The sequence below is a fragment of the Bombus pyrosoma genome, linkage group LG3, assembly GCF_014825855.1.
Source record: "Bombus pyrosoma isolate SC7728 linkage group LG3, ASM1482585v1, whole genome shotgun sequence".
Lineage (NCBI taxonomy): Eukaryota > Metazoa > Arthropoda > Insecta > Hymenoptera > Apidae > Bombus > Bombus pyrosoma.
In genome coordinates, this window is record NC_057772.1 from 12,112,586 (window position 1) to 12,135,403 (window position 22,818).

General features: G+C 33.8%; 2 protein-coding genes and 1 long non-coding RNA gene across 19 annotated transcripts in view; 2 read left to right on the plus strand and 1 right to left on the minus strand.

The window, feature by feature from the left end:
• LOC122565903 (beta-3 adrenergic receptor-like) overlaps positions 1-11,349 on the plus strand; it is an 89,915-nt gene extending 78,566 nt beyond the window's left edge. For 7 of the 8 annotated variants that reach the window (XM_043722410.1, XM_043722412.1, XM_043722413.1 and 4 more), the window contains 6 exons: positions 1,119-1,425; positions 2,801-3,049; positions 4,169-4,400; positions 4,507-4,740; positions 5,189-5,469; positions 8,561-11,347. In XM_043722410.1, the coding sequence (XP_043578345.1) occupies positions 1,119-1,425; positions 2,801-3,049; positions 4,169-4,400; positions 4,507-4,740; positions 5,189-5,469; positions 8,561-8,848 (1,591 nt within the window). In that variant the 3' untranslated portion in view covers positions 8,849-11,347. Of the gene's footprint in view, positions 1-1,118; positions 1,426-2,800; positions 3,050-4,168; positions 4,401-4,506; positions 4,741-5,188; positions 5,470-8,560 lie in introns of all 8 variants that reach the window. The other variant, XM_043722418.1, reaches the window with a different exon arrangement.
• LOC122565908 lies at positions 2,908-22,784 on the minus strand. 8 transcript variants are annotated; one of them, XR_006316314.1, is made up of 7 exons: positions 21,928-22,784; positions 15,011-15,203; positions 7,526-7,724; positions 7,286-7,446; positions 6,826-7,200; positions 4,118-4,293; positions 2,908-3,040 (listed from the first exon to the last, which is right to left on the minus strand). It is a non-coding gene; the product is annotated as an uncharacterized LOC122565908 (long non-coding RNA). The 8 variants fall into 8 exon arrangements; XR_006316315.1 differs by lacking the exon at positions 4,118-4,293 and having other exon boundaries at positions 2,910-3,040; XR_006316313.1 differs by lacking the exon at positions 2,908-3,040 and having other exon boundaries at positions 3,051-4,293.
• On the plus strand, positions 12,510-19,983 carry LOC122565902 (scoloptoxin SSD14-like). Of its 3 annotated transcripts, none has more exons than XM_043722409.1 (10): positions 12,510-12,700; positions 13,131-13,282; positions 16,490-16,723; positions 17,249-17,472; positions 17,549-17,741; positions 17,829-18,029; positions 18,102-18,351; positions 18,533-18,726; positions 19,093-19,333; positions 19,449-19,983. In XM_043722409.1, exons 2-10 carry the CDS (start codon positions 13,230-13,232, stop codon positions 19,710-19,712), a joined length of 1,854 nt encoding a protein of 617 aa, XP_043578344.1. In that variant the 5' UTR covers positions 12,510-12,700; positions 13,131-13,229; the 3' UTR covers positions 19,713-19,983. The 3 variants fall into 3 exon arrangements, with proteins under 3 accessions (XP_043578344.1, XP_043578342.1, XP_043578343.1); XM_043722408.1 differs by lacking the exons at positions 12,510-12,700; positions 13,131-13,282 and adding exons at positions 14,376-14,788; positions 14,986-15,185; XM_043722407.1 differs by lacking the exons at positions 12,510-12,700; positions 13,131-13,282 and adding exons at positions 14,369-14,788; positions 14,986-15,185 and having other exon boundaries at positions 17,829-18,351.
• Positions 22,785-22,818: the final 34 nt, after the last annotated feature.

Here is a 22,818-nt window from a genome sequence, read left to right on the forward strand (position 1 = left end):
ATGAAATTAATATACTAATTACAAGTTGCAAGTTATCTGCGCCAACAAATTACGGCGATCGCATAATAAAACAGAGAAAGTTCTACACAGTGGCTAAAAATGGTATCGATACACCAGTGTGTTTATTATAATATTTACATACTAATTAATTAGATCCAAATATATTAAATTTCATAGCATTTGGTAGTACTTTCACATGACGATAAAAATTTGATACAATGAAAATGAAGTATAAAATTTGACCAAAAAAAGCTTCATTTGAAAGTAAAGTGTACAAGCTACAACTTGTTATAGTCACTGTATGTAAGCTTTACAAAGTCAACAGATTATGATATTTATCTTAACATTGTAAATTTATAGAAAGCCTATATCTTGTAACTTGTCAGTTTATTAATATTATTAGTTGATAAATCACCGTACAAGAGGAGCACCGATGTTCGATATGTTCAATTTATTCGATTTTCAATGTATCTTTTCTAACTGTATGGGTCTTCGTTCATTTCTTTCTTACATAAAGGATGCTAAGTTTTGTTAGTAGCATTAAGAAATTGAAGATAGTTTTTTTTTCTCCAGCCAGTCTTTGCGTGATGAATGTTCAATGCAGTCCTAATAGAGTTTCGATTTCTTTATTCAAAGCAATATTTCATCCGCGTTATTTGTGCCCGTTACTGTGTCAAGGTTAGGATTAATTAGATTCATTTTAAAATTGCTCAAGATCCTGCGAAAAGAAAAATAGTTTCACCGTCGAATAATCGGAACATAATGCACGTATTACGACTGGAAAGTTAGAACAGATTCCACATTCTTTAAATTTTTATCGCATGAAATAATTTCTTTCTCCCTAGTTTAATAGTATTAATAATATTTCAATACCTTAAATAACGCGGTAAAAGATTGAACACGAAAAGAACCGCTGCTTGGAACAAACCTGTACTTATCGTGTTTTTCTCCCGCGATCTTCATATGGCTTAAACCAGTTACACGAGACGTTTTGTATTCCTATTATCACTAGCCTATCCTAAATACCCAAATCTAAACGGTCCTTCAAAACAAGCAGAACAACGATACAGACGGATGACAAAAAATTAAAGGTCACAACCTGCTGATTGTTACCACAGATACAGTCCAGGATTGGGCTGCTGCGCGCCAGATTTTAGCAACGATTCGTGGGGCTTAGCGGCGGCGCTTTACGGGGCTGTTTATGCGATTCTGGGGCTGGCGCTGCCCGCCATCCTCGTCACTATCTGCAATTTGCGTGTGCTTGGCATAGCGCGTTATCACCGGCATCGAATCGCTAGCGCAATTTACGAAGTCACCCTGAGCGCTCAAGCGACCATCACCCACCAGCGAAATCCGTTTTTCGTACCAACTGTCACGGCACCTTCGGTCGTCAGCCCACCTCGCTTTCATAGCGCGGCCAAAACGGTTTGTACATCCAGAGATCAGCGTAATTTCTGTTTGCACTGCATAATTTTCACATCGTGTGATGTCAGCGGGATAGACATAATATGATGTCATGTGGACAATTTCAAACGGCAAACCGTGTTCGAGCAAGGAAACGATCTCAGTAATTTCGTGGAGACACGTACGGTGTGTTTGAGAAAATCTCTTTGAGGAAAGGTCTTTGAATTTGATATATGCGTTGCTTTTACAGTTAATATTTGGCATTTGATCCGTCGGTGATTAAAGACATATATATAGTATCGGATCAAATTTTTTAACTAGTTCAGCTTCAGATTGAAGATTACGTTAAGAATTTTCGATGGTTTTTGTGGTTCCTGTTATGTTTAGAGTTGAGTTTGTAAAAATTTGTATAATTCTGATATATTTTTTTTTACAATCGATGCTCCGTTCTGCGCCGTTTCACAAATTTCTAAGATTTATCGAATCTTTTAAAATTTGCATTGATTTTAAGATATTACAGATTTCTTTTTCCCGGAAGACCACATTTTATGCGAAATTTAAAAGCGTAAAAATGTGTAGAATACATATAATATGCAGAAATATACATACCTAAGAAACGTACATGCATATTTAATTATAGACTGAAATAAAAAGACAATTTTAGAATTTTTAAATTCTTCCTTTGTATAACATTGCAACATAACATCGCAAGCGTTGCATCGCTTTTCAACCTTTAAACGTTAAATTTTATAGCAACATAAATATTTGATCGACCAAATACTGATGCATCTATTCAATGTAAACGATTTCGTAGAGGTTTTATTGACGTAGTGTAAACGCTATTAAACATTACGTAAAACAAGGTACAATAAGCATTATGTATTTCGTCTAAATATTTCAAACTAATTAATATCCGCGTATATCAATTCCACGAATCTCTAATTGATTTTCGTCGATTAAGCTTTGTTCAAAGGAAAATTCATTGACAAAAAATTGAATCGAAATTTTAATCATTTCCAATCGATTATCCGGTAGACTTTAAATCAAAAGCTTTGTTGAAAGACGTAAATCAAAATCCTGCTAGAAATTGAATTTCTACCGAATAATACAATCGCTTCCAGGCAATTCGTGTGTGTTTAGTTCAGTTTTACGTTCAATTATCTGCCGCGTATCTTTTAATGACGCAATTTGTCTGTCCGATATGACACCGACAAACATTCTGGACGATCTGTTGTGCTCCTCCATAATAACTCTTTGACGATCAATATCACGGACTAATAACATAATTCTATTTAACGAGTTCCTTTCATTTGCTAATGTCCCATTCGTTCAACGACATGCAATTAAATTGTAATTTAAATTATTCCATACAGAGTATGCTATATTGAATTTCTAGGTAATGCAACTGGTTGGTTCTCTATATTTGCTTTATTTCCCATACTGCGGTCTGATTCTTTGGGAAGTTTGCGACGCCGGTAATCAGCCGCATTTCTACAATCATCCCAAACTTGCTTCGTTGGCCTCGCTTCTACTCGCTTGTTCTCCACCCATCAACGGCCTTCTCTACGGCTTGAAATCGCAGACACTTAGACGATCGGTGCAGAATTATTGGCGGAAGAAGGCGACCAAGTCGGAACTTCAACAAGTAATAATCAACGATTTGAAATAATTTTGCAGTTAGTTTGGAATTTTTCTAGAAAATTTCTTCCTTGATAAATATTTTTTTTTCTTTTTATATTTATTTTGAGATATTTGAGACATTAGAACTATCAACTTTTAATATGTACCTAAATATAGTGAATCACGAAAATATTTGACCATTGAAAATTTGAAGAAAGTAGAATGAAAGAAATACTATAAAGTACAGCGAATTCGTGTTCTAGAATGTATCGGTAGATGCAATTTACATGCTTAAAGACTACTGTTACTCGACATAATTGTGTAAGAAATAACATTTTCTATATAATTATTGACTCAATTACATAGCTGCCAGATATGTATGCGCCGTTGTTCAAGTCACTTTCAATGAATTTTTCTTTCTAAAGAAACATTTCTTGCGGTACATATGATGGCCAAAAGGATCACAGTCGATCAACGAATGTTCGAGATTCTATCATAGTAAATCTATGCAAATATAATCCCCTTGGAGGTCAGTAAAACTTCATTTCATAACTTTGCTACAGAGAATCTATTGCAATCTTCTCTTCCATGATATTTTATGATGAAAAAATGCACATCTTTTTAATACAATAGATTAATAAGTCTGAAATTCCACTTTGTAGAAAAAGTTCTTAGAATTATTCAACCCTTTCCTGAATTTCTCCTTCATAATGAATAATAAGAGAATTATTCAAAGTAACAGTAGTAGAAGATTTATTCAATCTGGCTACCTTTGGAAAATCGTAATTCACCGATTCTCAAGTATTTCTATGAATATTTATTATATACGAATTGAAGAAGATTTTTCAATTGTTTTCCGCAATTTCCAACTTTTCATAATTTACTCAGCATGTAATTTGGAAGATAAAAGACACGGAGAATCTTAAATATATTTCAACATATCTTGAAACATGAAAAAATATAGCATAAGACATTTTAACTACAGAGAGCAATATACTTCAATACCGTAGCGTATTCTTTTCTTTCAATTTTTCTTTTCAATCTCTTCTGTTTAGCGAACGAATAATCCAAGTCACCCATAAATTCTTTTTACCCGAATTTAATATTCGGAAACGATCGCTGCTGACAATGGATTCTAATTCAGGAGATTCAAGCAAGGACACCGAGCGCAGCAGGATCGCGAAGACCGTCCGGTAGCGGAACTGGCTCTTTCTTTCCATTCCCGCCATTGCAACGAAGACTCAGCGAAGCTTTGCTGGCGTTGGGATCCTGCAGAACCGGAAACAGTTTCGACAGCAATAATCTCGGCTTTCATCGAAGCAGATTGCAGCCTGCCGCCTCATGCAATACACTTCGTGTACCCACTTCCGAATCAGGTTAATAGTACAAACTTAAATGTGATTTTTGGCTTACGATTTCCGATTATAAAATTCTCTGCTTTCTCTTCAAAAATTATAATTATAGTTTACATTATGCATATAGGTGAAAGCAGCAAATTAGTTAGGTCAAGCGCGAGCGCAGCCAGCCTGATGGGTCCTCATTACAGAAGCGATTTTATTGGAGTTGATGTGAGCGTTGGTTGTTCTATAGCAATGAATGAAACACCAAGAAGAAGTCCAAGGATCCTTATAACGAGAGCTTATAGCGAGGATAGCCAAGATGGAGGAAGTCCACTGTTGAGGAAACCTATTCTGGCCAACGCTCTTCCGTGCGACAGTATATATTATTCTTTTATTTGCTGTTTTATTGAAATTATTCTTTTTATTTCATTCAGGCTTCGTAAAAAATTGCTTCTAAACGAATATTCGAATATTTTGCGAACTATTTACATTTTTTAAAAATGCTCGATTTAATGGATTTGATATGAAAAAAACTACTGTTACACGAAATTATTTATAAAAAGTTTGATAATCCTTTCACGCTCCATGTTGATCGAACTTTTATAGGCTATTAATTAACCAAACGATAAATATATTTATCTTCTGTAAAACTGGTCTGAAATTTGAGCACAGTACGTCTCCTTTACAAAACCGTTATCGTTATTACTAATGAATAAAAAATAATCATTCTCATAACTTAACAAATTCATTTTTGAAAGGATAAATTTTCACGTAAAATAAATTATTCAACAATTTGGTACTGGATCTTTAAACCCGTTTCCTAGAACGGAGATGGCGACATTGCAGCACCGGAAGCGATAGCAGCACGGGAAGCAGCGAGACGAGCGTGTGGACGACGGGCGTCGCGCAAAAACTCGTCAAGGCCAATGTAAAAAGCGCATCGGACATGTGGCCTGCGTCGAGAAGATTTGTACGGGGAAAAAATTTAGAGGAAGGACCACTTTTGATTGGCGCCAGACCGAGCAATAACAGCGAGAGCAGCGATACAACGGACACTACAGCTACCACAACCACTACCACGATGCCCAGCAAGCAGGTCGCGATGGTAAGTGTTCGATGTATGACATCAAAACCGACTTGAAAAATCTCTATACGTTACAACGACCTGTATGCAAACGATTCCCAGCCTTAAGAATTGTATTCACAGCATGTTAATCGATAAATTACAGACAACTTTTTGTTGGTTTAACGATGTGACAAACAGACAACGTGACGAGGAGAATATTTCAAGTATTTTGGAAATTAAGATTATTGCCAAAAATAAAAAGAAGAACAAAAATAAACATTTTTTGTTCTTATCAATTTTTCGACTTGGCCTTCTTTCAGCTATTTAATTTTGGAAATGGGATTTTCGAAATCAAGATCAACTTAAGTTATTCAAAACATTTTTGTTTTCAATTTCAAGAAAACTGTGTAGCTGGTGATGATAATTGACTAATAAAATGCAGAAGATTCGTATTGATTTAAATACATCTTTCTGTGTGTGTTACATGTTCACGATATTCTCTTACATAGCACTTTTCACATAGTCCATAAGTAAAAATTAAGCGGATTAAAATCCGATAAGCTCGGAGGCCACAAAACTGGTCCTTATTCATGGACTTATTTCACACCAAGGAATATCCTAATCCTATGGAAACACTAACAAAATATCTTGCTAAAACCATGGTCTCTGTGAAATATCTTGCGGAAGCGTCAAGATATATGCTGGTGAAAAGTTTCGCAGAAAATCTAAATAAATTGGACCGTTAATAGCCCATCCGAAAAAATGCGATTCGATAACTTAACCATTCAGTATTCCAACCCAAACATGTAAGCTACAGTGATGTTAATTGAGTACATGTCAGGATCAATATGGATGTACAGGTGACTAATAATGACAATTTTGTCAATTGAGACATCCATTGTTATGAAAGGTCGCTTCGTCGTTGAAGCAGACATTCCAAAGGAATTTGGTCGTCTGTTCTAAATTATCAAATGCCCATCTACAAAATCGAATTCTTAATCTGTGTTCTCTATCGTTCAACTGTACGAGATCGACGCGGTAAACATGATATTGAATATGTTGTAGCTGGATTTTGATCCATTGGGAATGGTTCATTCGATCTGGAATCAAATGGACCATTCTCAATACGGTTAAAATTCTAGGGTCATTTTGTATTTCATCGATCATCAATTTTATATTTCATTTCTCCGTTTCTCTGACGACGTAATGGACGACCGAGATCTCCTTTCAATATTTATTATCTGCTGAGCATTCGAATATCAACTTGACGGTTAGGACATTGCTTAGCATGAAAACAGAAAGCATGTCGGTAACTTCCATGAGATTCGCCGAAAATCAGTAGAATATCCATTACATCATTTGAAGTATAATAATAATAATAATAATAATAAGTACAATAATAACTTGCTCGCTGGTACATCACCGGTAGTTGACTGCTTGTTCTTGTACGCAAACCTCGTTCATTGATTTCGCCAACGTATGATTTCAATATCCCTCGAAGAACAAATACAGAGTCTAAACAGATCCGTTGATAGTTGTCTCGAAGTAACGACAATAAAAGTTCTCTCGCTTCTCCTACTCTCCTGTTTCAACTACAGAGCGATGGGACAATGTCTGTGCGTCCGCGCGGGAAGATAGGATACAAAAGTCTCGCTTTAGCGAGATACAGAAGTTCCGCTTTAACGTTTCGACTTTCGTCCATTTTACCTGTTGCCGAATTTAGCTTCCGAATATTCCCGCTAATTCTTGGAAATGGAGTCTCGGCGTGAGCTGCAAACGTGTCGTATTAAGTTGCATTGTCTCACTGCAGTTCTTGAGTGTCGATATGTCACTTACGTTTATTCTTTCCTCTTACCTCAATTGAATTCTCAGAATTTATCAATCCAGATATGCATGCACGTTAAATCCAGACTGTGGATGTTATAGCGGACATTTCTGCATAAATAGCAATTTCTTTGCATACTCGGAATAGACGCTGCATTTATCCGCTAGACGATCGGCCGCGCGAAGGTTAATCTGCAAATTAAATATCTAGAAAAGAGAAGGTCATATCGAAAAATCGATAAGAACGAGAAGTATTTGATTTTTGTCGTACGATCGAAATCCACAATAAAAGATGAGGGTTTCCGTTTAGGAAAACTAAGCTGACCGTGATACAGCTGAACGACCTTGACCCAAGACAAGGTCGACAACAAATGTCTCCCACCAAACTCTATAACTTTTGTTTAAAGCATTTCTTCCGATAAATCTTAGTTTCTGTGATATTTTGTTGCCTTAGGTTAAATCGAGACACCCTGTATAGTACAAAGCATGTCATGCATGTAATTTTTAACAAATAAGTATAGTGTAAGTGCTAAGACGATCGTGCTACACACGTGTAGTTTATAATTCGAGAAAACGACAAGTCATGATAAGAAAATACAGTTCGCATAAGACGATTCCAAAGTATAATGGCTGATTACATCATGTTCACTGTAACTAGGATTGCCATCCGCCAGGGTTTTCCAGGATTTGTTTTTGTTTTTAAGGCGTTTGAGGACGCTCGCGGGGACTTCCTGATTTTCTTCGATCATTTATATTATCATGTTATATGAGCGGTGATCTGTCATACGTCAGATCGCCTATACTAATATACTGGGTAGCGATGTATTTGTTTTTCCAGAAGTGATTTTCAAGTGTTACGTTCGCATTAGACGCAATAGAAGCTGTCTAAATGCAAACGCAGAGCTATTCGGTTTCAATGTACAAGCTACAGAAGTTTCTATCTTGTACCTAATGATATTAGGTCGTCCAAAAAGTTTCTTTCGTTTTATAAGGAAATAATGGATGCACAACATTGTCCGTTTTATATTATTTTATCGAATTACGTATGATCCATTTTATTCTATCAAAATAAAGATCACAACGTTCGACAGATTAGGTTTTATGTTTGTATAAAGATGCATCGTTGTAAAAGACGAGTCTGTAAAAGAAAGATACTTTTCGGACAACCTATTATCTTGTACATAATCCAAAAATTAGATAGAAGAGTCCGGTTTTCAGGCGGAGAAGTTCAGAGTTTCCATGGTCTCTATGCTACGTTAGTGATTTTATAAATGGGAACACTAACTGTAACGAATAATATGTGCAGGAAAACGGTGGCTATCGGGAGAAAGGGAAAGAAAAAATAAATGGCAACAAAAAAGAGGGACAGCACAGCGAGAGCGACAACAGTTGGAGCAGCGTCGACGAGATCGAATCGAAGGAAATGGCGGACAAGAGCATAGAAGAGGATAATTTCGAGAAGATCGAGGAGAAAGCAGACGCAGAAAAGTGCAAGCAATTGAGGCGGAAATCGAAAACGATTCGCAAACCGGATGTTCCTCAGAATTGCAAGGAGACCGCGCAACGAAGGCCCCTTCTCACCTCGTCATCCTAAGTTCGATTAATCGATCAACATACCTTTTTCATCGTTCCTAATTTATTATCATTTTCTTCTCGTAATTTATTGTTCGACACTGTAATTTTTTAACGCGATATAAATCCTTTCGAGGCGACCTGGTGAAACAAGATCGCTGGATGAAATTTGTTATCGATCCATTAACAACCGCAAGCAATTGTTACTTTTTAAAGAATCGAGTTCTTTGAGACTCCTGATCGATTGTCCGCGTTCAATTCAGGAAGAACAGCGTGGCGATGAAGCTGATCGTGTCCCCGTATGCTCGATATCACCTGCAATGTGTCGACATATCCTGAAATTATATTTTTCTACTTTCACTGACAAGTCACAGCATTGTTAACGAGAAAACCGTGGATTTCTTGCGGCCATTGCGGTCGCGCTGGAATAAGAAGACCCGATCGAATATCTACATTATACGCCAACCACAATGAAAAACTTGTCCTCTCGTAGAAAGTTCGAGGGAAGGAAAGTTGATCATCCTCGTACGGGCATCGCGCGACTCTCACAGAAAAAAGCTCTCACAGAAAACGCCAAAGAGCTCATTGTATAATAATAATTTTCTTCGTCACCTCGTGGGTAATATCTCGCGACGAAAGTTTCGCGGTGGATTTCTCGGCAATCACCCTCGCTATCGGAGATTTCGCGAAAAAGTAATGGTAACAAACGATCACGATACCTGAGAGAGTTCTCTTGATGGTAGAACGCTCGACGAAATCCATGAAATATCGTAAGAAATCAGTCGACTTGGGACACGTGAATCGTTTGGTCGTTTCGACGAATTGTACGAATTACTATCGTGGTAATTTCGCGATATAACGGGCAATAATTTCCCTCGCCGCTTTTGCTGATGTTCCTAATTAATGGATTCGTGAAAGACAGAAGTTTGAAGGAGCAAATATTAAATATCGTCGAAAGTTGCTTTACCGTCTGTCGTGGATGATAAGATGAATAAATGTACGAAATTAACGTTTATCTATGCAGTCTAACGTGTATAACGGTTTCGTCTTATCTCTTTAGAGATATCGACGGGTAGAATGTTAAAGAGCATAAAGAACTTTTGTTAATTTTTAAAAAATACAGTTGGAAGAATTTTTGGCGAAAACTTGAACATTATAATTTCCATAAATGACAAAAACACAATAATCTGTTGCGAAGATAAATTTTTCAATTTTGTATCTACTTTTATAATTTTATAATCGTATTAATACTAAGTGCATTTCAACCGTTCTAAGGCAATGTTCAAACGTCTATGTTTTGCAAATTACTATATATTTTAGAAGCTATGTGTATATTTTAATAATCGTCTAATTAGGTAATTTTAAAAATGTGGAACGAAACTTCAATGCGAAGAAGAAAATATGTTAAAATTCAAACGAAATCTTGCACGAATGGAAACGAGTAAGCAAACGAGAGGAATACATTAAAAAAATTTAATCACTGATGCGCGAAGCAATTAACATAGACGGCCGTTGATGTGAGTTTATTGATAATAAGCGATAGTTACGCTAATACAATCACGTGGACGAACAGATACACGTTAATAAAGTGTGACAGAACGAACACTTTTTACTAGTAAGTTTGTACAATCGTGGCCAACCACTGTGTTTACACGGGCACGGTGGATTTATTCGCAATTAGGTGTAGCAACAATCACCTAAAAATTAACCGATATTAATGTTGGTGATTATTGGAATTGATGTTTTGAATTTTGTAGACGATGCATGATTGACGCGTGTGTATGAGAGCGTGTGCGAGTGTGTGAACAGTGTCAAGTTCAAATGTTCTAATATTTAAGAATCGTTGAAATGGAGAAAAGAAGATTATTTATCGTTTTTTAAACTCTAAGCGAATGTTACGAAAAATGTAGAAAACAAATGTTGTTCGACTAACGATTAATTTGCAACATATTTATGAAATTTCCTCTAGAAGTTGTTTTAATGGTTTCAATTGAAATGTTTTTTTGGTATTGTTTTCGAAGAAAAATATGACAAGGTTCAATACGATAAATGTGATTCTGCGAATCTTGATCATCAGAAATTTACTATATTGTGCTCAATTTTTTCGATTTGCAGCGTGCACGGTCACGATGCAAGATTACGTAACGAGCAGAGCGAATTCATGTTGCGAGTACTTGGACTATTTGCTTTCGAATTTGTCAATTAGAAGTTAATGAAACGATCTCGTCATTTGTTGATCTCAACATAGAGCACAAATATTTTATCATTCCGGCGTGAAGAACTTAGTCGGGTACCGCGTGTGACATTAATGTTAATGGTGTTAAAATATCGCGATTTAAATGATGTTTGAGTGTACGTCGTTAGTGCAAATAAAACCGAAAAATGTTCTAAAAAAGATAATAGTCTTACGTAATTATTTCCTCTTTAGATTCATAGCGTACCATCAAAAATTACTGAATACTAAATTATAATAAATCAGAGAATAATGGAATAAGCCAAATTGAGTCAAACTATCATTAGTAAATATCCTAAAAATGATCATTAATAACAATTAATTCCATCTTCATTATTTCCATCAGTTCACCCTTCTCCTTTATCTCATCTTTATCTGCTTGTTAAAGAAGAGAAAAAATCGATTGGATGTTATTAGCAAATACTTCAGTAGCGACGGCGCCATTGTGCAGAATGTTACAGTTTATCATTTAATAAGGCACTCAACGATACCATTAAACGTAACATTTTTCGAATCATTATTAGAGCAACGTGCCGAAGTTTCAGTCGACCAACTTATAATGGATTTTAGCAAAGGTTGTTTGCAAGATGACCTCCGTTTCATGCCAGCGGCCACTGGGACTAACTTTCCAAACTTGTTCATCCGATCAAACAGGTCACAAAATGAATTTCAAGTGACAGATCTTCCACCACGAAACACTACAAAATTATTATTCCTTTCCCAAAGTATTTATTTCTCGAATAATTAAGGAGCTGACGACAAAAATGGCCCGTGTCAAACTTTTCAAAGTTTTAGACGATCTAATGATCAAAAGATTCATAATAGGATGGAATCGGTATTTTGAAAAATGTTCTATGTCTACTTATTTTCGAGCATTAGATAAATTTAGATTAGGTAAATTCATGATTTTCTCGATAAAGAACTCGAGGATGCAATCTATTTCCGTAATTATTATTTCCAGTAACCATAATTATCTTAAGAAATACAAAAAAAAAAAAAAGAAGAAAATATCAAATATTCAAAAATAAAATCAGAACAGAAGTATGTACAAGGGAATATTTTTATTATGAAATTTTCTTTGACCAATATTTTAATTTCAAGGAGAATTGTATCGTTTTGTCCCACGCTCATCTTTCAGAGTCGAAAGAGGCTTGTTTTCTCATCGCGAGAGTGTTTCACGCAGAAAAAAGGCAACGAGGTTACAGAGAAAAAACGATGCACGCGTGGTAACTTCGAAACAGGGCCTTCTTTTAGAATTCAAAGTCGTCTGAACCATAATCCTGTCCCCCTTGGTCTGGAATTGAAATAAGGGGAATTAGATTCGTCCGCGCGAGCAAGAAACAACAATCCCTTCTCTGCCACGATCCAGCCTCACCGCGAGCGCGTTTCGAGATGTTTTCGTTGAGAGCTAAACCGGCAATCCGGTCAGAGCACTGCGTGATAAATCGTGTGCCGGAGCGACACGCGTTCGGTGTCCCGTGTGATCTCGGTCGAACGTCGATCTACTTTTATGAAGAAACTGTGAAATTATTCTTGTATCTCGTTATCCTATCAGTGAATAATCGCACTGTAGCAAGAGGAGAAACATACAATGATACGATTAACTTAATTATGAAAAAAAGAAGATGATGTTCAAGAAAGGTACTTAAAATAAATAACATATTGTACGTTTTTACGTAACGAAAGGCAATTTTCTATTTGTGAGTCGCGTTAAAAGTATCAGAAATCGTTATTGTTATTATCATTAACAATGAAGTAATAGCGGAATGTTCGTGTTTTATAAAGGATTGATCGAGTTCGTGGTCGCACGTAATGATCATGGGACTCTTTCATTGCAAGATATGCACGTTTCAACCGATAATTGCTTCAAATTAGAATCACGCAATCGTGTGCAGTAATTTTCACGTTATTTCCATGTTAAATTTACGTGTGGCTACCTTAAACATATGTCGGACAATCTTTATGCGAACCGCTACCTTCCTCATATGTATGAAAGAGTATTTTTAACGCGTGACACGTGGTTCTATCTTCTGGCGACGTTCTTATCATTTATTACTCTTTGAATTCTCAGGATGTCACGAAGCGATCAAATGAGTCCTATTGAATGACGATCGGTGAACGTTGTGCTTATAAAGTTCGTTAAATTTGAGAAGATATAACCGTAGAGAAGATGACGAGGAGACACAGCTTAGCGGAAATAGAGGAGCCGAGGAAGGAATTAAGGTAAGATCACAAACGATCTGTATTACCAAATATTACAATAAAAAAATATTTTCTCGAGTAAAAAATATTGTTCCGTATAAAAGAAAAAAGTAAACTTGAGCGTGTTATGGTATTCTAGTTACTAAGTATAGCACTTTTTATCTGACACTGAGTTCCAATGAGTTAATCTAACGTTTTATCAATGAACATGACCAAGCAATAAAACTTAGAAACGAAATAAACGGAGCAGTTGCTCAAACATATTGTGGGATTCCGTTACTTTGTGTGTACTTGTTTTTGTTGAATCACATTGTATAATGCTTAGCGGTTTCTATAATAGCCATAAATTGTCACAATTGCATGCCACTTCCCGATAGTGCACCCCGCTTGTTTTATGACCCAGATATATAACTCCCCGAAGGATGTTTAATTAAGTACTGTCGTATTACAGGAATTTTTCTTTTTTTATTTTCTATCTTTCTTTTTTTCCTCTCGTAACACAAATCTTTCTTTTTGTTACGTAAAAATAATGAATGATAGTGGCAACATAAAGATTACGTAGAAACCGACATAAAGATTAAATAGATATTTTATAAATATTGTCACTGATAATTTTTGTAGATTTTTATTGTGCAGGTAGTTAGAGATGCGATATTGATTATCACGATCCTTATTGAATTTTTTATAGTCCTCCAGATAGCAAATACATACTATGTTGTAAAATAATATGAAACTCTCAATGTCGTAATATAATGAAAAGATATAAATTAACGTATTTATTGAGTATTCTATACTCCTTATAGTTTAAAAGCATATTTTAAATATTGAATAATAAATGTTATTCTTTAAAAATTTGAAGATTCACTTGTAGCAAAATTTCTTTCATCATCATCAAAAAACTTGATAATCTATAATGGCATACGATAATAGTACCACTAAATTATTTCGCTGTAGTAGCTTATAAATATATGCATGTAGATACGTATATCTATTAACCATTACGTCATTTAAGTAATATTCACCTAAAAGTTTACATTTTATCTTTTTAGTCTAAGAGGTTAGATAAATGTAGAATAATTATCGTCAATAATTGTAAAAGCCTTCAACTTGCGACAGTTATTTGTCATTTAAATCGTAAAATTTACTTAAAACTTTACTCGATCTTTTTATTTTGAATGATTGGAAAAACGTAGAATGAATGTTGTCACTAATCGTAAAGATGTTGAAATTGCAATGGTTATTTGCCTTACTTGTAACGTTTTGAAATCGTGTATGGTACATGCTACATGTAAAATGGAACAATTCTGTGCCAGTGGTGCGAAACGCGCAAACTCGGATTGATTTTCTCCGGTCAGCTGGTGTTGTTCATCTTCCGACGATACGGTTAATTTTACGCACGATTATCGATGGATAAATTTCTTTGGTAACATGAACGATATGCGTCAAGAATCCTCGACAAAAAGAGACGGAGGTCCGTGTGAGAAAAGTTGAATGTGAATGGTGATCAAAAATCGTCTATTTTTGACAGTAAGTGTCAAATAATGCGCTAAACGACAGAAACTAGATATACGTGAGTGGTAGGTGGTTGTAGCTTCGAAACGCGACGTGTTTACTCGAATCGTCCAAAGGTGGCGACAGTTATTTGATGTTTTGGTAACGGTTATTGTCGATATTGGTCGATAACAAGATCGTTAACTATTACATTTTATGATTCCTCTTTGTAGCAGCGAAAAAATATGATTTCCTCACCTTCGTCCAGTACCAGTTCCGCATACGCTAGTACTGACGATGTTCGTCAGTACTACAGTAACGATAAACGAAATTTCGTTCGTTCGGACGATGTCGGAACAACTCGGCTATTGCGTTCATATTCACCTCATCGTAGCAAAGCGGGAAGATTCTTCGCGACACTGCGAATCGACAAGTGAGTTTTACGCAGGTCCTGTGAATTCAAACAAGAGAATTGCGCGTCACAATTTGTTTAAAATTATGCCTAATATTTTTCGTTTCTGTTTTATATAAATTTTGCAAAAAATAGATGGACTAGATATTAAGTAGTTTATGCAGATGAGCATGGAATATCTATATAGACTTATATGAAAAATCTGTAACTGTTAATTTTTAACAGTTAACCGAGTCATCCCTTCACCAACAAGCTTTTATTATAGGCTAAAAATAATAAAGAACCATAAAATTAAAATATGATGAAAAATAATCAATTTCATTTAGTTTGATTTTGGTCTTTGCAAATAAATATCTGTTAATCTTTGTAAATATAATATGACGTACGTGTAAAAATCAAGTAATACATCTAAAAAATAGAAGATCCATGAGTAATAAAGTTATATCCAAAAAATAATAGGTGTGAATGACGAGATAATTTGTCTTTTCTAAATAACAGGTTAAAATATTCTATATGTACATGTAGATTTCTAGATTAGCAACAGAGAGCACTCTACATATAACCTTCGTAATGAATTTGCTTTCACTATGATGATTCATTTATGGATTCCTTTAATCAATATCCTATATATTCATGCTATAAATAATATGTGTGTCATACATTACTGCAAAAATTGTAGTATATTTCATATTATGCATAAATAATTCACAAAAATTGCTTACGTTACAGAATTTTTTAAAAGAAACAATCTATCAATTTACAATTCACCTATTGACAGCTACTTACAGTCACCGATTATTTTGTGCTACCGGCAACTAAAATGCAAAGAAGCAGCATAAAAAGTTATAGAATATCTTGTCCTTTTGTATTATAATTTTTCTATAAAATTTGTTATAATAAAAAATTATTTTAACACCTATCTTTAGAATAATTAAAATCGATTTTAGTTTTTGTATTTAATTAAAATTAAAAGTTCTAAATGTAACATATCTTTTTTAATTTTCCTTTATAAAATTGTTAATAGTTATCACGGAGAACTATAAATAATGATTAACAAAATTGAGTGAAAAGTATTAAAAATTAGTAAAATTGATGAAACTGAACATTTATAAGATTAATGAAACTTCACAAAAATTTATATGTATTACATAGTAAGTATAAAATATCACAAATCGTTTAGATAATATTTGTTTAAAATAAATTTATTTAAGATTAATTAAATTGTGAAAAATATTTTTATTATTTATTTATTCCATAAATTCATATCAAACATATGGTTTTTCTATTTCCTATGTTAAGTTCATTTGGTTATTTATTATTTTCAGGTCCTACATTAATGCGAAAAGTATTATAATAGCAGGGATAATATTAGCCACAGTAATTCTTACGATAATAGCAATCTGCAGTGTTTATGGAGCCAGTAGGGACGTAGAAATTCAAGAAAACGAAGATGTACCACCCGATCCGGAAATACTATTACCTCCGTCATGGAGCAAATTAAAAATTTTTAAACGTGGTGCCGTTTGTGCAGATGCTGCACTATGTGCCAGCATTGGCAAGTATGTAAAATTATATTGCTATTATATAGAGCATTAAGAGCAAAAGTGGATTAGACCACATTTTTTCTGAATGTGAGCTTTTAACAGTGATTTATTCCAATAAACAGTATTAATCATACAAAAGTGGAAAAATTCAGTTTTTTCCAAATTGAAGTCAGATAACAACGAAATCACTTATTGCACTGAATATCTTATGTCAACATTTATTTTATATCGCGAATTACTCAGTTTATTGAATATAAAGATTAGCTTACTTTTGCTCTCAATACTTTAAATTAAATTATTATATTTGTGGATGTTTATACATTCATGGGAAATTTTAAGGTACACAATGTAGATAATAGACAAAGGTATATAAAATATCAAAAGTGTAGTATTCATTATATCTGGTGAGTGAAACAAATCTTCGCGCAGGTTCCATTTCTTTAGCTGTGTTCATAAAAATATGAATTTGCATAAACATCCGCAGCCTGTGTCTTAAAATATACGACTGAATTATTAAATAAATGTATCATGTTCCCGTAGATCAATTCTAGAAAAAAATGGCTCTGCAGTGGATGCGACCATAGCTGCAATGATTTGCAATGGTCTCGTGAATATGCAAAGTATGGGTATTGGGGGCGGATTTTTTATGACAATTTACGATAAAGCCTCCAAGCATGCATACACGTTAACCGCAAGAGACCGTGCTCCGTTAGCTGCAAACGCTACTATGTACCAAGGGAAGCCCAAAGAGGCGACATTCAACAGTAAAGCTTCCACTTCCTATATTTTTAATGAATAAGTAAAAAGCTATGAAATCTGTATGTTCACGAATTCCATTAGGTCCGTTGGCTATCGCTGTTCCTGGGGAATTGGCAGGGTACTGGGAAGCTCATCAACGTTTCGGTAAATTACCATGGGTTGACTTATTCAGGCCCTCGATCGAACTGTGCGAAGAAGGATATAATTTGACAAAAGTTCAACACGATGGATTCAGATATAATGCAAAAAATATTTTAAAGGATCACGTATTAAAGTAATAATTCGAAAAACATATTATAACTTTCATAATCAATTACCTATAAGCTTGAAGATAGAAAACACTAGATTTTTTCCATTTCAGGGAATTATTTGTAGATCCGAAGACGAATGACTTTTATAAACCAGGTTCGATTATTAGGCCCAAAGTATTTTGCAAAACTTTACGAGTAATCGCAGAGAAGGGAGCCTCAGAATTGTACAATGGGACATTGGGTAAACTTTTAATACAAGACTTACAAAAAAGAGGGGCAATAATAACAATGAAAGATTTGAACAATTACAGGTATTTATCATTAAAGTACTTAAAAAAATACAAATTATCGACCATTGAGTTCTTAATTGAAATTATCTCTAGAACAACATGGGATGAACCACTTGAGTCGAGTCTCTCCAATGGAATGAAACTTTTTACAGTCGGTTTACCCGCTAGTGGAGCACTTCTCACCTACATTTTAAATATTTTTGATAGATTTAACTTTACATCTGATAGCTTAGCTGATTTTAACAAAACCGCACTTACGTATCATCGAATGATAGAGACGTTTAAATATGCGTACGCGTTGAGAAATGATATGGCCGATAAAGAATTCGTCGACATGGAAGAAGTGAGTAAACGACGTAATTTAATGAACAAACACGTTTTCTGTTATTCCAGTAGTTTATCAGAGATCTATAGATATATTGATACTCTATCAGTAAATTTTTTTAAAAGAGATACGCATTAAATTTAAAAACATCGTACAAAAATAACCACATAACTTTTCATTGTAATTCTACTTGTTTAAGTTAACAAAGAACCTAATGTCGAAGACTCGCGCACAAGAAACACAAAAGATGATAGATGATTATAAAACGTGGGATGATCCAGCGCATTATGGAGCGCGCATGTTGAGCAGCGCGAAGGATCAAGGAACTGCTCATGTTTCAGTATTAGCGCCAAATGGGGACGCAGTCTCAGCTACTAGTTCTATCAATTTCTAGTACGTTTATTTTTTGAACATTAATAAACTTCTAGATGGAAGTTTTCATTAATTGCGAGGCTTTCTGGAGAAAAAGCTCATAAGATACAGCAGTGAATTGAGTAATTTGCGTTGGTAGTTCTAGTTTTTCAATATTATTATGTTTGAATTGATTATTATTGATAATAGTTTTTAGTTTTTACTTTATTTTTTTAATTAATAATAATAATTCAACTATTTTGCTATGTAAACAGGCTCTTTTGCAAAAGGCTCAATTATTTTTATAGTTAATACACAAACAAATTTAATAACTAATTTTAATACTAAACTTAATATTCAACGTGTCACTTTTTAATAGATAAATTAAATAATTGCCTTTTCTATCAGTTTTGGAAGTGGAATAGTCAGCGAAAGTACTGGAATATTATTGAATAATGGGATGAATGATTTTGGTATACCGTCAGCAATTAATTACTTCGGTATTCCACCTAGTCCGAACAATAATATCGCTCCTGGAAAAAGGCCTTTGTCATCTATGGTACCTTCGATCCTTGTCGATGAAAATGATGATGTAAGAATGGTCGTTGGTGCTTCTGGTGGTACTAGGATCACCACGACAGTTTCTCAGGTTAACATTTATTAATTTAATATTTTATCGGGCATTTCGTAAACATCGCATAAAGATTGTGTTAATATAAAGTTAACCCAGTGAATGTGTTATTTCTCAACTTTCCTATGTTTAGATAATGGCTAAGATTATATGGATGAACCAAACAGTGAAGGAAGCAGTGGATGCTCCTAGAATACATCATCAGTTGGTCCCGCCAAACGTGTCATACGAGTATGGTGTGCCAAAGCAAATAATTGATAGGTTGAAAAAGATTGGCCACAAGACTGCTCGTTACAGAATTCGTGGTAGCGTAGCTTGCATCATTTACACTAAGAACAATACAGTATACGGGAATGCGGACTTCCGGAAAGAAGGAGACGTGTATGGAGTCGATTAAATTCTTCTTAATTAAAACGAATGATCATTGGTGAACCTACTAATGTACAGATATATACATAAATTGCTGAACTGTTCTGGCGACTGATCGCAATAAGTGTTGTTCAAGTTCCCGCGGTATTAAACTCTTCAATGTTTAATCACCAAAATATATAAAAATCGTTTGAAAGAGACTTTCCATAATAATATTTGTTATGTGATGTTTTCTCTACGCTGAATTGTGCGAAATTAAAGTTCTTCAATAAATAATAATAAATATTTTGCACACATTATTTCTTAATATCATTTTCTTATTATTATTATTATTATTTCTTTTTAATTACATTTCGATCTAGTTTGACTTATGAAATATGTTACATGAATGTTAAAAGTATCTTTTTATGTCTTTAACGTAATCGCAATCTAATTGTGCTTATTGATTCAATGAATAATCACAACATAGGAAGTTTGTAGTAAACTCTTATTCGATCGAATTAGATTCTACCTAGTACTATCGATCCATGCAGAAATACGGGGTGTTCTACTATTAAGCAACCATTAAACTACGACAATAAATTTAATAATTTCGTAGAGTGCGATCCATCCCAGTTAAAAATATCACGTAGTGAAATCAGCCTGAATTCAAACATACTCTTGGAATTTTAATCTTTCTTTATATTTTACATCAATATGTTCTAAAATATTCGAAAAACACCCATCCCATACATATTCGAGTCTTTGATTAATTACTTCTCGTAATGTATCCCATGCATTGCAATTCGTTTTATTACATATAAGTATTTTAGAAGCGAAAGTTACATCCAATTACGTTGCTGATATATAAATAATGAGTCATTAATCTGTACATTATTACATAAATACATTTTTTATATTTACAAAATTTATAGATCATTCAGCTTACATATGTTAATTATTCTAGAAATGTTTTTGTGAAATTTATTTCATATATTGTATATTTCTGATATTACCCATTATAAAATTTTTTTCTAGAAAGTTTTTGTAATGAAGGATTAATTATAATATCAGTGTCTAGATATATACTTTTGTAAAAAGAATAATTATAATAATACTGAAGTATATCTAAATTTGTTTGAAGTATTCAATATTATTATTAACTCGTAGAAAGTAATTTCCAACCTAATTCGAAAATTTCTAAAAAAATAATAAAGATTTAAAATAATAAAAATATTTCAACTAAATAAGACATCGTCTGCTGTTATGCGCGAATGAACGTATAATGCTAAATATTTATATCGTAGATGTCGTTAATCTATATGTAACGAACTCAAGACTCGGCGATGAAATAAACGACTACATACATATTTTTTTTCAATATTTCTAGCTGTGTGCGAGGTAACAAGTTCAGATCGATTAACGGGATTTCACACGTTTGCGACATCCTTTCAATGAACTATATTTTCTCGAAGTCGATAGTTTCTGGTAGCTTCGATTAATCTTTTATTTAACATACTGCGAGCAAATTTTTATGTGCATGCAATAGAAAACATTTTTTCCTTTTATCGTTACAAAGTAACATAAGTTGAATTTACTTCAAATACTAAAATTGAATGTGACCGTTTTGATCGATATATTTACAAGTGATGGTTGAATTATTTTTTATTGACAACTTTGAAAGACACGCTATATTTCTGAGTTGAATCATAATAATCGTTGATAAGGTGACACAAAATTTAAAAGCCATTGTGAATCCTACTGTATGAATTTGTAAAATTCCTCTCTGACTCCATGATTCTTATCTTTTTTCTTGTTTTTTTTTTTTTTTTTAGAAAAACAGAATGCCTTTTATGTACTTCAATATAACGAATATTCTTTTTTAACAAAAAGAAATTAATTTGTAGTGCATGATAAGTAATTAAGATTAGAAGAAATGTGTTTCATGGCAATGATAAATAAACACAGATGTGTAAATGAATGTAATTGCGTTGCGAGACACGTATGTCAAAAATGCGGGACGTAGATACATGCACAGACACACTGTTATAAGACGTATATGTATCACATATATACATGTACATTTTTACATGCTGGGAAAAATGGGCAAGTAATAATCAAATGGATTGATAATTCATACGTCTGTATTTGAACCTCGTTATCAATCGGATTCGAGATACATATACGTACAAGTACAGTTAACCTGAAATGTTCTCAACGTAGATACTCTACTGCGTATTTTTCACCTTGTCATTTTAACTTACATCAGACTCTTACAAGGCAGCATACAAAATATACTTAATATCAACTCCTTTACCACGCCCCATGCAAACATTTTTGTACTGCTCTTTTTGCTTACTTCTCTTGAGATATGTCAGCGAACGATAAATACAGAATTTTGTGGAACGACATTTCGCTTACAATGATAGGAAGACTCCTAGAAGTCAATGTAACAAGCTGCCGATTGCGCGTGCGTAATAGATCAACGTGCTGTTTGTTGCCAAACATACGGATTGTTTCATAATAGAGATTTGGTACATAAATCCAGTGATTATTAATATCTGTTATGTAAAAAAGCATTTCTTAAAAAGTAGCACATAATGTCAAATCTATTGAAACTCAGAACAATGCCTGAGAAAGTACATATAAAATTAATGTTGAATATATATTCAGTTGCCAAGCTAAGATGATACACTATCAGGGCTGTCTATATTACGCTACAAAATTACGTATTTTAAATTTGTTCATAAATTTTTAATGAACAATATTAGATGACATTAATTTTTGAAAAATTTGCTTCAGATTATACATATATTATGATTCGCCTATGCAACGATATTCATTCTTGAAATACATACGTAAAAGACGTAAGAAATTCAAAACGATATAAAATTGTTTGTTTAACAAATAGATAATGGAACTTTTTTTGATGACAGCTAATTTTTTTTATTAATTTCTGCAATTAGTAATACAGAGAGCATTAAGTGTTTTCTAGAAATTTCAAATTCTAATATGCATGTTTTTTTCTTGAAATGTTACTTATACGTTTTTCAATATATTAGGAAATTTAAAATATCCTTTATCTCATTTAAACTGGATGATAGTTGTTCTACAATACAAAATATGCAGATAAGAAAGGAATTTATCTTGTTAAA